Below are 12,198 nucleotides of genomic sequence, written 5' to 3' on the forward strand. Positions count from 1 at the left end.
TAAGTCTAGGAACGTCTGTATTTGCTTGTCTCTGCAGAACTTCAAAAGGGGCAATGCTGCCCTGGCTGGTGTGACTCAGCCTGAGCACCAAAAGGAGGCAGCTGGAGTCCCGGTCAGGACACAGGCCCAAGTTTCAGGTTCCATCCCTGGTTGGGGCAAGTGCAAGAGGCAACCGATCCATGTTTCTCTCTCACATGGACGTCTCTCTCCCTGTCTTCCCTGCCCCTCTTTCTCTCTCCCTTTCTCTAAAATCAATTTTTTAAAAAAATTTTAAGTGGGCAATGCTGCCCCCTAGTGTATGTCTCAGGGACGTGTAGGGCTTGGTTGACCTAAAGATGGGTGCCATCGAGGCAATGTGTGGGGTGTTTCTGGATGTCACAGGGAGTGGGCAGGTGGGGACAGGAAGCAGACGCCCCTCTGTCCCACAAAGAAGTCCCCACATCCCGTGACTTTTTTTTCTTAATCCTTACCCGAGGATATGCAAAAATACAAATTTTTGTATTTATCTTCAGATAGAGAGGGAGGAAGAGACAGAGGGAGAGAGAGAAAAAAACATCGATGTGAGAGAGACACATCGACTGGTTGCCACCCCCACGACCCCAACCGGGGCCGGGGACAAACTGCAACCGAAGTACATGCCCTTAGCAGGAACCGAAGCTGGGACTCTCTACTGGCCGACGCTCTAACCGCTGAGCCAAACCCACCAGGGCCCGTGTGACTTCTAAAGGTCCCATCAAACAGTCACATTGTGAAAGAATGGCTTGTAATGACCTGACACTAATCCTAAGTGTTTTCCGTATAAGCACAAAAGCATTTGATTTTTTTTTTTATCCTCACCCGAGGACATTTTTCCATGTTTTATTCAGATAGAGTAGGAAGGAGAGAGAGAGAGAGAGAGAGAAACATCGACGTGAAAGGGACACATCAATTGAGTGGCTGCCACCCGCACGACCCAACCAGGGCCGGGGACAAACTGCAGCCGAGGTACATGCCCTTAGCCGGTTGCAGTTTGTCCCCGGCCCCGGCCCTGGTCAGGGTTGTGCAGGAGGCAACCAGTCGATGTGGCTCTATCACATTGATGTTTCTCTCTGTCTCTCTCCCTCCCCCTCTCCCACTCTATCTGATGATAAATAGAAAAGTATCCTCGGGTGAGGAATAAAAAAAAAAAAAGAAAAGAACACAGTTTCTGGAATTAGACAGTGAGATTGTCGTGGTGATAGCACAACCTTGTGGCTAGACTACAAACTAAATTGTATACTCTGCAGCGGCAAATTTTGCGGTCTGTTAATTCCATCTAAAACAAAACAGTTTGGGTATCATTTTCAGGGCACATCGGCTGTGCAACAGATGTGAATTCTCCCTCTCCGTCTCCACTGAGATCATAACTCGTGGAAAATGTCTGTTCCTCGCTCATCTTCCCGCTGTGTATTCTGCACGCAGTACACGCTCTATAAACGTTTTTATGAATGAGCTTTAGCTTGCCAGCTTTGGAGGAAGAATTCCTTCCACAGTCCCCACTACCTTTGGGATTCAATCTAGTCCTTTATCAGGGTCTTCAGTATTCTGTTCGTGACCCCGTACCAGGTGGGCTGCCCTGGTACCCACCTGCCTCTCTGGGAAAGATCCGAGGCTGGCCTTGGCTGGTTTGGCTCAGCGGTTAGAGCGCTGGCCTGCGGTCCAGAGAGACCCGGGTTCGGTTCCCGCTAAGGGCACGTACCTCCATTGCAGTTTGTCCCCAGCCCTGGTTGGTCGTGTGGGTGGCAGCCACTCGATGTGTCTTGTTCACATCGATGTTTCTCTCTCTCTCTCTCTCTCTCTTCCTCTCTCTCCCTCCCACTCTATCTGAACAAACAATGGAAAATGTCCTTAGGTGAGGATAAAAAAAAAATTCCTGGGCTGGCCTGGGAGTCATACCCAGGGTCCACTATCTCTTGATCAGTTGGGGTAAGTCCTGGGCAAACACACCACCTCCCTGGACCCTTCCAGCCCAGGAGTCCCCTCACTGACTCCAACCAACCATGCCAACCTCTCAGCTCCTCCAAGCGACACTCTTTTGTTTTGTTTGGTTTTTTGTTAATCTTCACCCGAGTATATGTTTTCCATTGATTTTTAGAGGGTGTGGAAGAGAGGGAGGGAAGAAGAGAGGGAGAGAGAGAGAGAGAATGAGAGACATTGATGTGAGAGACACACACATCAATTGGTTGTTTCCCACATGCTCCTGGAGCGGGGTGGGGATTGAACAGGCAACCCAGGCACATGCCCTTGACCGGGAATCGAGCCTGCGACCCTGCCATGCACGGGCTGGTGCTCTAACCATGAAGCACACCAGCCAGGGCGACAACCCTTCCTTGCCTCCGGGCCTTTGCCCAGGAAGTTCCCTCCCCCTGACCGCACACCGTCTACACCCGGTTAATTCCTGCTGGACCATAAGGGTCAGCCAAGCTCTGCGTCCTCCAAGGCTGCCCTACCCCAGACTGTCAGAACCCCTCCACAAGCAGCCACTCTTCCACAGGCTCAAGTTTAACCCACTGGTGGGGTCTGAAGCTCCCTGGGTCTGAGTGCCCCCCGGGGCACGGGCTCATTCTGTTCTGCTCATTTCACCCAGGCCCACGGTCTCCCTCCTGTGTTGAACGAATCAATATATTAATGAGTAACTGGCAGAGTCAACAAATGGGGGACATAGTATTGGATGGGCAAGCAGGTGGCTTCCTGGGCCTCAGTTTCCCAGGCTGCTCAGTGGGAGGGGCTGGGCTCAGCCGTCTCTAGCTCTGCCCATCTGGGGTCTGGGGACTGGATGGATGGGGACAGCAGAGAGGCCCCAAAATGCTGGGAGGTGCCAATCAAAAGATAAACAAGCACATCATCTTATAGACGAAATGGTACCATCATCCCTGACACCTGAATGACCATTTAGTCCTTTATGTCAGCTCAGACCCGGCCCAGACCGAGTCCACCCCGCTCCCCCTGTGGCTTTTAAAGTAGATTTTTACAATTGGCTTAGGAACCTGCGTTGGTGCCAAGCTCCCAGATGAAGCTGACGCCTGAGGACTCCGCAGTGAGCTCTGGCTGGTGACTTCGGAACAGCCGATGGCAAGCTGCAGCCTGTGGAGGCCTGGGGCCCACACCGACCCTGCCTGGCGGGAGTGGGATCCCGCCCCCTGCAGGCCAGGCTCCTAGCTCAACTCTCAGGGTGGCGTTTATGGGCCGGTGCAGGCACAGGGATGAGGGAGGTCCTGCTTGGACCTAACACCGTCTGCCCTGCTGCCCTGGTACCCACCTGCCTCTCTGGGAAAGATCTGGGGCTGGCCTGGGAGTCATACCCGGGGTCCACTATCTCTTGATCACTTGGGGGGAGTCCTGGGCAAACGCACCACCTCCCTGGACCTCTGTCTCCTTTTGTCAAAAGGAGAGTCTATGAAAAGGTGACCCGCTGGCTCCACTCCTTGTAAGTGAAACACAAAATCAACTATAATCTGACTCCATCCACCTATCACACCCGCAGAAGCCAAAAAGCTCGCAAAGGTGGTGGGGCAGCAGGGGCTCAGGGGGTGGGAAACTAGGGCCACCTTCTGGACGGCAATGAGATTGATTCTCTACAATTAAAATGGGGGTGGGGGGGGAGGTCAGAGGCGAAACCCAAAAAGCCTGGGGTGGGTAACTGCTGGATCTGATGCCAGGTGCCCAGGGGGTCATTACCCTCAGCTCTATCCTTGCATATGTGTTTGAAATGTTCCATAAAAAAAAGATAATCAGCCCTGGCCGGTTTGGCTCAGCGGTTAGAGCGTTGGCCTGCGGTCCGGAGAGACCCGGGTTCGGTTCCCGCTAAGGGCACGTACCTCGGTTGCAGTTTGTCCCCGGCCCTGGTTGGTCGTGCAGGTGGCAGCCACTCGATGTGTCCCTTCACGTCGATATTTCTCTCTCTCTCTCCCTTCCTCTTTCTCCCTCCCACTCTATCTGTACAAAAAATGGAAAAATGTCCTCAGGTGAGGATGAAAAAAAAAAACAAAAAAGATAATCAAAATTATTCAGCAATAAAGAAATAAAGCCACTTCATGGATGCACCATGGAACATCATGCTTGGTGAAGGAGCCAGCCACAAAGGACCTCCTATTTCATGATTCCAGGTACAGGAAAGGCCCAGGATGGGCAAATCCACGGAGACAGGAAGCCGGGGAAAGGCTGCCAGGGGCTGGTGGTGGGAATGAGTGGGTGACTCCCAAGGGGGTGAGTTATCTCCTTGGGCCACTGAAAATGTGCTAAAAAATATGTTTTCTTTATTGATTTTGAGAGAGAGAGGAAGGGAGAGGGAGAGAGAGATGGAAACATCGATGAGAGAGAACATCGACTGGCTGCCTCCTGCATGCCCCCCCCCCCCGGGGATGGGGCCCACAGCCTGTGCATGTGCCCTGACCGGGAATCGAACCGGTGACCTCTTGGTGCAGGGTCCATGCTCAACCACTGAGCCACACAGGCTGAGCAATGTGCAGGACATTTTACTTTTTTTTTTTTTTTTTTTTTATCCTCACCCGAGGACATTTTTCCATATTTTGTACAGATAGAGTGGGAGGGAGAGAGAGGAAGGAGAGAGAGAGAGAGAAACATCGACGTGAAGGGACACATCGAGTGGCTGCCACCCGCACAACCAACCAGGGCCGGGGACAAACTGCAACCGAAGTACGTGCCCTTAGCGGGAACCGAACCCGGGTCTCTCCGGACCGCAGGCCGACGCTCTAACCGCTGAGCCAAACTGGCCAGGGCTGTGCAGGACATTTTAAATCAGTAGAGAAACATCGTAACGTTTGAATCACCAGGACAGCTGAGCCTCAGCCCTGGGGTTAGAGAACGCCTGTCTGTATAGAAAAATAACACGGCCCTGGCCTGTTTGGCTCAGCGGTGAGAGCGTCAGCCCATGGACCAGAGAGAGGGTTCCTGCTAAGGGCACGTACCTCAGTTGCAGTTTGTCCCCCGCCCCGGTTGGGGTCGTGTGGGTGGCAACCAGTCGATGCGTCTCTCTCACATTGATGTTTCTCTTTCTCTCTTCCTCCTGCTTTATCTAAAGATAAATGCAAAAATGTCCTCGGGTGAGGATTAAGGAAAAAAAGAAAAAAGAATATGCATCTTTTCTAACTTGTCTAAAATATTTCCAGAAGGAGATGCATGAAGCTTCACAGTGAAAAATTAGAACGGGGGTGGAGGGCACGGTGAAGGGATTTAGGAAACTTGGTTTTCCCAGGACGACCTTTGGCCATATTCACGTCACTACATACCATATGTTGTGCCGGGAGGGTTATGTGAGGTGCCGGGAGGGTTATCTGAGGTGACATGTGTCAGGAGGTCAGGCGGAATCTGAGGGGCCAGGCCAGGAGGCCCAGGCCCCCACCATCTGAATTTGTCTGCCAGCTGCCCAGGGGGGGAGCGGAGACAGGCAGGCGGGGGAGTTATGCAACCGTGGTTGGGAAATCCCGCAGGGGAAGCCTGGGACCCTGTGTCAATACGCCTCCTTGGGCCGGCCTGTTGGCTGCGGGGTGGACGCCAAGCTTGCTCTCGGTTTGCATTTCTCCCTGGAGCCACCAACAGTAACTGCCTGCGGGGCCTCCTGCAGCGCCAGGGACCAGAGGAGAATGAGACCAGCCCTGGCCCTGCTCAGCCCTGGAAATCAGGGTCTTTCTCCATGGGACCGGTGAAAAACATCCTAGATCACCCAAACAGCAAAACTTTAGGCTGCCGCAAAAAAAAAAAAAAGAGAGAGAGAGACTGAGATCAACCTCTACGTGCTTGTTACGGGTTGAATCTGCTTGTTACGGGTTGAATCGTGCCCACCCCCTTCAAGGTGTGTCAAAGCCCTAACTCCAGGACCCCTCAGAATGTGACCTATTTGGGCTATGGGGCTGTGGCAGGTGTCATCCTTATAGTTAAGGGTGACGGGTGTCCGTATAACAGGCGGAAATTGCACGCAGGTGTGCACGTGGGGAGACCACCATGTGAACATAAAGGCAGATCAGGTGATGTTTCTACAGCAGAGGAACTGGGAGGGTTGCCAGGAAACCACCAGCAGCTAAGGGAGGGGACAGATCTCCTGGCCCCCAGAACTGGGCACAATCCATTTCTGCTAGTTGAGGGGCAGGGTTTGGGCTGCTTCGTTAAGGTGGCCCTAGTGAACAAATGTCGTGCTGCAAGAGGACTGTTGTCAAAACATCCTGTTTGGTGACAAGCTCAGGGGCAAACCAGCATAACACAGGGTGATAGGATCTGAGGATTTCACACCAGGGCTGCCCAGCCGGGAACAACACCTTTTTCCCTGCACCCTCACCTCAGCTCCTGCTGACCTCCGGTCAGTCCACCTTCCACATGGCCCAGAGCTGCTCCTGGCCTGCTCCCAGAGTCCCCAGGACAAAGTCCCAGCCCCTCAGGCTGGAATTGGAGGCCCTGCCACCTCTGCAGCTCCAGCCCTCACTCCCCTCCGTCACACACTAGACCAAAGTTTCATTCCTCAAACATGCCATGCCTTTCCTGCCTCAGGGCCTTTGCACAGGCTGTTCCCCCTGCCTGGAATGCTCTTCCCCCACATCCCCAATACTCACTCCTAGAGCTCCCTCCCCCAGGCCTTTGCTCAAACATCACCATCTCAGGGGCCCCTCTGGATTTCCCACTTAAAGCTGTCCCCTCCTCCCCACTTCATTCTTTGTTCTGTTTTCCTCCCCACACTCTCGCCTTCTCAGAGAGCACAGGATTCCTTACTTATCAGGACTGTAGCTCTCGGTTAGTCAGCCTCCCTAAGGTGGGGATGCTTATTGGTCTCACATCCTGCTGTGGCCCCAGTGTCCGCACATAGTACTTGCTCAATAAATGCTTGAGCAAATAAACCAAGGAATGAATGACCAGGTCCCCCCGCTGCCATGCAGAGCCCTCCCCCGCCCTTCGCTGGGCACAGGGCTCACTCACAGGTGATTTCCTCGTGGGTGAATCCCAGGACCCGCAGGGACTCCAGCGTCTCCTGGAAGAGCTCCCGCTCCTGGCCCGGAGAGGACGCCGGCCCATTGGTGAGGAAGCGGTACTGGGAGCATGGCTCCAGGAGCAGGTCGGCTGCAGGGGTAACAAGCGGAGGCCAAGGTCAAGGTGGAACGGTGGCATCAGACTCACATCCTGGCTTCCTCAGAGGCTACCCCAGACGAGTCACTGCCCCACTGGGAACCTCGGTTTCCTCCTCTGTTAAGTCAGTGGAAGGGCTGGGGATGGAGTGGGTGCTTACTTAGCACATATTAGACCTTTCATCTTTCCTCCTTCCACAGAGGTTCTCAAGCCCTGGAATTGCCCAGAGCAGGCGGGAGCCGCTGGTCGGCAGAAGCAATGGGCCCAAGGGTGCCTTGAGTTAGCAGAAGCCATGGGCCAGCAGGGGGCCAGCAGCAGACGGCATGTGGCTCAGAAGCCCCCGAGAAGCCCCCGGGAGCCTGGGTGAGGAGGGGCCGGAAGGGGTGGCAGGAGCCAGCATGACAGGGAGCCACAGGCAGGAGGAGCTGAGCAGGGGGCAAGAAGAACCTCAGGAAGCAGCCAGAGCGAAGGGGAGCCGCAAAGCCACACAGACCAGGACCGCGGGGATCCGTGAGGCAGGGGAGCCACGGCAAAGCTGGAGTCACACCCGCTGGAGTGAGCAGAAGAGAAGTGAGTGTGCACAGGAGCCATGTGGCCAGTGTGATCAAGACCAGGGAGACAGCAGGACCAGAGGGCAGCAGAATCTACTGCTGCAAAAGTTGTGAGGTGGCCGGAACCAGGGGCGGCAGGATCCAGGAGGCGACAGAATGCACTCCCCAAAGGAGCCCGACACATATCAATGCCACCCATTTCTCCTTCTGGGGCCCAGAGAAGCCAGAGGCCCGAGGGGCCCCCACCTAGCCCCCGGCAGCGACACGGACCCTTGAGCTGCTCTCCCGCGCCGTCCAACAGCTGGTAGAAGATATGGAAGCTGCACTCGTCCTTGGCCTGACGGATGGCCCGCGACTTCTCCAGCAGGTCTGGGTGGAGGCGAGTCAAGGTGCCGCAGAAAAGGCGGAGAGGGGACCCCGCCTGGGCCCCCATCCATTTGCCCCCGCCCCCCCGCTATCTCCTAATGCAGTAGGGTCCTTCACAGTCCAGGCCGGTGACCTGGCCACTAACTGGATGAATGGCCTTCAGCATGTCACTGAAGCCCTTGTGCCTCAGTTTCCTCATCGGCAAAAGGGGCTTGATCATAACACCCATCAGTGAGTTGCTGTGAATGAGCTATATGGTAAGACTGTCTCCTGCCATCATTACCCTCCCAGCCTCCGTTTCCCTGTACGGATATTGGGGTTACTGGTTCCTCCCTTCTAGGAAAGTCACATGACTCGTTCACACACTAAAAATCGTTAACAGCCCTGGCCACGTGGCTCAGTTGGCTGGAGCACCACACCATACACCAAAAGGTTGAGGGTTCGATTCCCGATCGCGACACATACCTAAGTTGTGGGTTTGATCCCTGGTCGGGGTGTATACAGAAGGCAACCAATTGATGTTTCTCCTTCTCTCTTCTCCCTTCCCCTCTCTAAAATTAATAAGCATAGGATTCAAAATAAATCAATAAAAATAAAAATGGGTGACACACACCTTAGAGCAAATAAAACACCCAATTACTCAATTGCCCCTCCATGCCCCACACTCATGGGCCACCAAGCACGGATTTTGCGTGACAGTCATAACGCAGAGTCTTGTTCAAGATCGGCTACCAACCGAGGTCATTGACTTAAAGCCCTGGGGTCAATAACCTGCTGGGGAAATGGAGAGGAGAAGGGGACAGGGTCACACAAGGCGGGGTGGGGTGGGGGAAGCACACACAACCGGTGCGACCCTGGGTGCCGACAGCCCCAAACCTCGGCTTCCCCTTGTTAAATGGGGTGATGACACCTGCCTCCTTGCGGGCCGGGAGAGAGGAGGTGCTGAGATAACCGTGGAGCGCTCTCAGGACCAGGCGTGTCGGAACAAGCAAGGCAGGTCAGGTGCGGAGGGTCAGGCAGAGCTGGAGACCTATCTGATTGGCCTGGGGGGGGCACCTGCCCAGGATCTCAGCGCACACACAGGCTGCTGATAGGCCCGAGGGCAGAGACAGCTGTGTCCAGTGGGCAGCCACAGCTGCTGAGGAGTGTGGACGAGAGAAAGGTAGCGTTCAAACGCAGGTGCCGAAGACAAGTGTGAAGATAAAAAGAGGCTGCAGGGCCTTGGCCAGGGTGCTCAGTAGTTAGAGCGCCAGCTGCACACCAAAGGATCTCGGGTTCAATTCCCCATCAAGGGCCCATACCTAGGTTGCAGGTTTGATTCCCTGGTGCCAGTTGGGGCGACTGCGGGAGGCAGCCAATCAACGTGTCTCTCTTACATTGATGTTTCTCTCTCTCCTCTCCCTCCCTCCCTCCCTTCCACTCTCTCTAAAAATCAATGGAAAAAATATTCGCAGGGCCCGGCCAGTGTAACTCAGTGGTTGAGCGGTGACCCATGCACCACGAGGTCGCTGAGTCAATTCCTGCTCAGAGCACATGCCCAGGTTGTGGGCCAAACCCCCGGTGGGGGTCGTGTAGGAGGCGGCCAATCGCTGTTCTCTCTCATCGATGTTTCTCTCTCTCTTTCTAAAAATAAATAAAGAAAAAAATATCTTCAGGTAGGGATCAACAAAACATTAATTCATTAATTTTTTAAAAACATGTTTTTGGGTAAGGATTCAAAAAATAATAATGCTAACATCAATAAGGACGCTGTTAATTTACTCCAATCCTTAACTTCTAATAACCAGAGCTCGTTAACGAGTGCTTACTTTGTGGTGGGCGCCGTGCTAAGCATTTGACCCACATTGTCCTCTAAACCCTTCTGGGGCAGGTTCTGTGAGCCTTCCCCGTCTGCAGAAGGGCAAACTGAGGCACAGAGAAGTGTCATCAGGTGCTCGGGGTCCCGGCAGGCTCTGAGCGGCAGAGCAGGACTGGAGCCCAGGTCGGGGTGATTTGTCCGTCTGCACGCCAGGAGCTCCTGTGTTTTGTCTGGTAAATTCGCACTGAGCCTGTAGGCTGCCTGTGCAGAACGGGGCGGTGAAGGATACAGGTCTCGATGTTGGCACCCACGATGTACCCAGCCACGTCAAAGTTGATGCGGATGAATTTGCCCTATAGGTAAGGGGGTTGGGGGCTTAGCTGAGGGTCCTCGTCCTCCCAGTGGTTTGAGGAGCAGCCCTCACCCACACTCACCCCTCCCAGAGCCTCTTGGCTTTGTCTCTGCCTTCACCCGAGCCCCACCTCAATCATGGGGTGTCAGCAGAGAGAGCTCCCTGCAGAATCCGAGGTCCAGGCCCCTTTGACTTCTTTCCTCAGGCCCCAGGCCCCCAGCCCCCCGGCAGCTCCTCCCTCAGCAGACCCACACATCTTGCCTCCCCCTACTGCTCTCCTGACAGGCAGCCTGGCACCAGCCCCTCCCAGCACTCACAAATCGGGAGGAGTTGTCATTCTTCACTGTCTTGGCGTTGCCGAAGGCCTCCAGGATGGGGTTGGCCTGAAGAAGCTGCCGCTCCAGCTCACCCTGCCGGGTGGGGGTGGGGAACCTCAGTGAGAACCAGGGCAGGGGGTTGTGGTCTGTGTTACAGTTGGCTGAGTGTGTGTGTGAGGGACTTTTGTATATCTGGGTGTGTGCCTACTTCCCTGTATCCAGCTGGCGCCTATCAATCTATTGTGAAGGGAACAAGAAAACATCTCCAAAATGCATTGTTGAGTGGAAACAAAACAAAACAAACAAACAAAAAATTGCAGAAAAATACCTACAATGTGATCCCATTGATAAAAAATAAATTGAGAAAAAACACCACCAAGCACTCCCATTCTACAGGTATAGATACATGTTTGTAAGCATTTAGAGAAAGGTCTGCAAGGATACACACCAAGCTGTCAACAGTGTAAGCCACTCCAAGGAAGGGGCATTGAGAGGAAGAAAGCAATTTCACTTTATCTGATTTTGTTGTTGTTGTTGTTGTTACAATGCATTACTTTTGGAATGAATTAAGGAAAAATCTGTACCATCTATATAAAGTGTGTCAGCCCTGGCCAGTTTGGCTCAGCAGTTAGAGCGTTGGCCTGCGGTCCAGAGAGACCCGGGTTCGGTTCCCGCTAAGGGCACGTACTTCGGTTGCAGTTTGTCCCCGGCCCTGGTTGGTCGTGCGGGTGGCAGCCACTCGATGTGTCCCTTCACGTCGATGTTTCTCACTCTCTCTCCCTTCCTCTCTCTCCCTCCCATTCTATCTGTACAAAAAATGGAAAAATATCCTCGGGTGAGGATAAAAAAAATAAAAAAGAAAAAAAATAAATAAATAAAGTGTGTCAAACTGGCACATCATAGGCATTCACAAAATGGTAGTTTCCTTCCCTATGAGTAGGGATCTTACTCTGAACTCCCCACAGCCATTTTGGCACCAGAGCCAGGAACATAGTAGGTGTTCAATAAATGGCAATTTTCTTTTCCTCCTTCATAACCAGGCTCTCTAGGGCATGAGCTATTTCTTTAATTTCCCTGCGAGCCCTCAGAGACTAGCTTGAGCTGAGAGCCTGCAATAAATGGCAGTATGGGTCTCTGAGTGTGTGAATTCATGGTGTCTGTGGTCCCCATCTACAAGCATTTAGCAGATCAGCAATAAATGGTACTTTGGTCTCTGAGTTATTTCGTGTTGATATCTATGGGCAGTCTGCACACACACGGTAGAGCTAACAGAAGTAGCAGTGCAGACTGGTTCTATACACACACAGTAGGACCACACTAAATGACAGTACGGGCCCTGGGTGTGTGTGCTCACAGTAGGGCCACCATCAACAGTAGCGGGCCCTGTGTGTACACAGTAGGGTTGCATTAAACGACTGCAGGGACTGGTATGCACCTAGTAGGACCACCATAAGTGGCAGTGTGGCTCCCTGGCAGGCGTAACCATCAGTGCCTTGGGCCCTGTCTGCCAGGAAGACCGTGGGTTGGGGTGACCTGGGTGGCATTAGGGCAGCATGACGCAAAGTGATTCCCTGCTACTCACATAAGACATGGTGCTGGCGGAGGCCTGAGGAAGTCACAGGACACGAGACACGGACCGGGACACGGACCAGGACACAGCACATGAAACGTGGACAGACACACAGGTGAACTGGTGGTCTCAGGTGGTGGGCAGGGGAAAGATGA

At 53.6% G+C, this 12,198-nt stretch overlaps 1 protein-coding gene across 1 annotated transcript in view; it reads right to left on the minus strand.

Annotated features, from left to right (window-relative positions):
• Positions 1-12,198, minus strand: part of MYH14 (myosin heavy chain 14) — a 75,136-nt gene that overhangs the window by 49,518 nt on the left and 13,420 nt on the right. Inside the window, exons 6-10 of the mRNA XM_036274123.1 lie at positions 12,056-12,079; positions 10,474-10,566; positions 10,094-10,157; positions 7,911-8,009; positions 6,943-7,083 (exon numbers count right to left, since the gene is read on the minus strand). Of these exons, the coding sequence (XP_036130016.1) occupies positions 6,943-7,083; positions 7,911-8,009; positions 10,094-10,157; positions 10,474-10,566; positions 12,056-12,079 (421 nt within the window). The remainder of the gene's footprint in view (positions 1-6,942; positions 7,084-7,910; positions 8,010-10,093; positions 10,158-10,473; positions 10,567-12,055; positions 12,080-12,198) is intronic.

Source organism: Molossus molossus, unplaced genomic scaffold (genome assembly GCF_014108415.1).
Source record: "Molossus molossus isolate mMolMol1 unplaced genomic scaffold, mMolMol1.p scaffold_m16_p_21, whole genome shotgun sequence".
In the NCBI taxonomy this organism is placed as follows: Eukaryota; Metazoa; Chordata; class Mammalia; order Chiroptera; family Molossidae; genus Molossus; species Molossus molossus.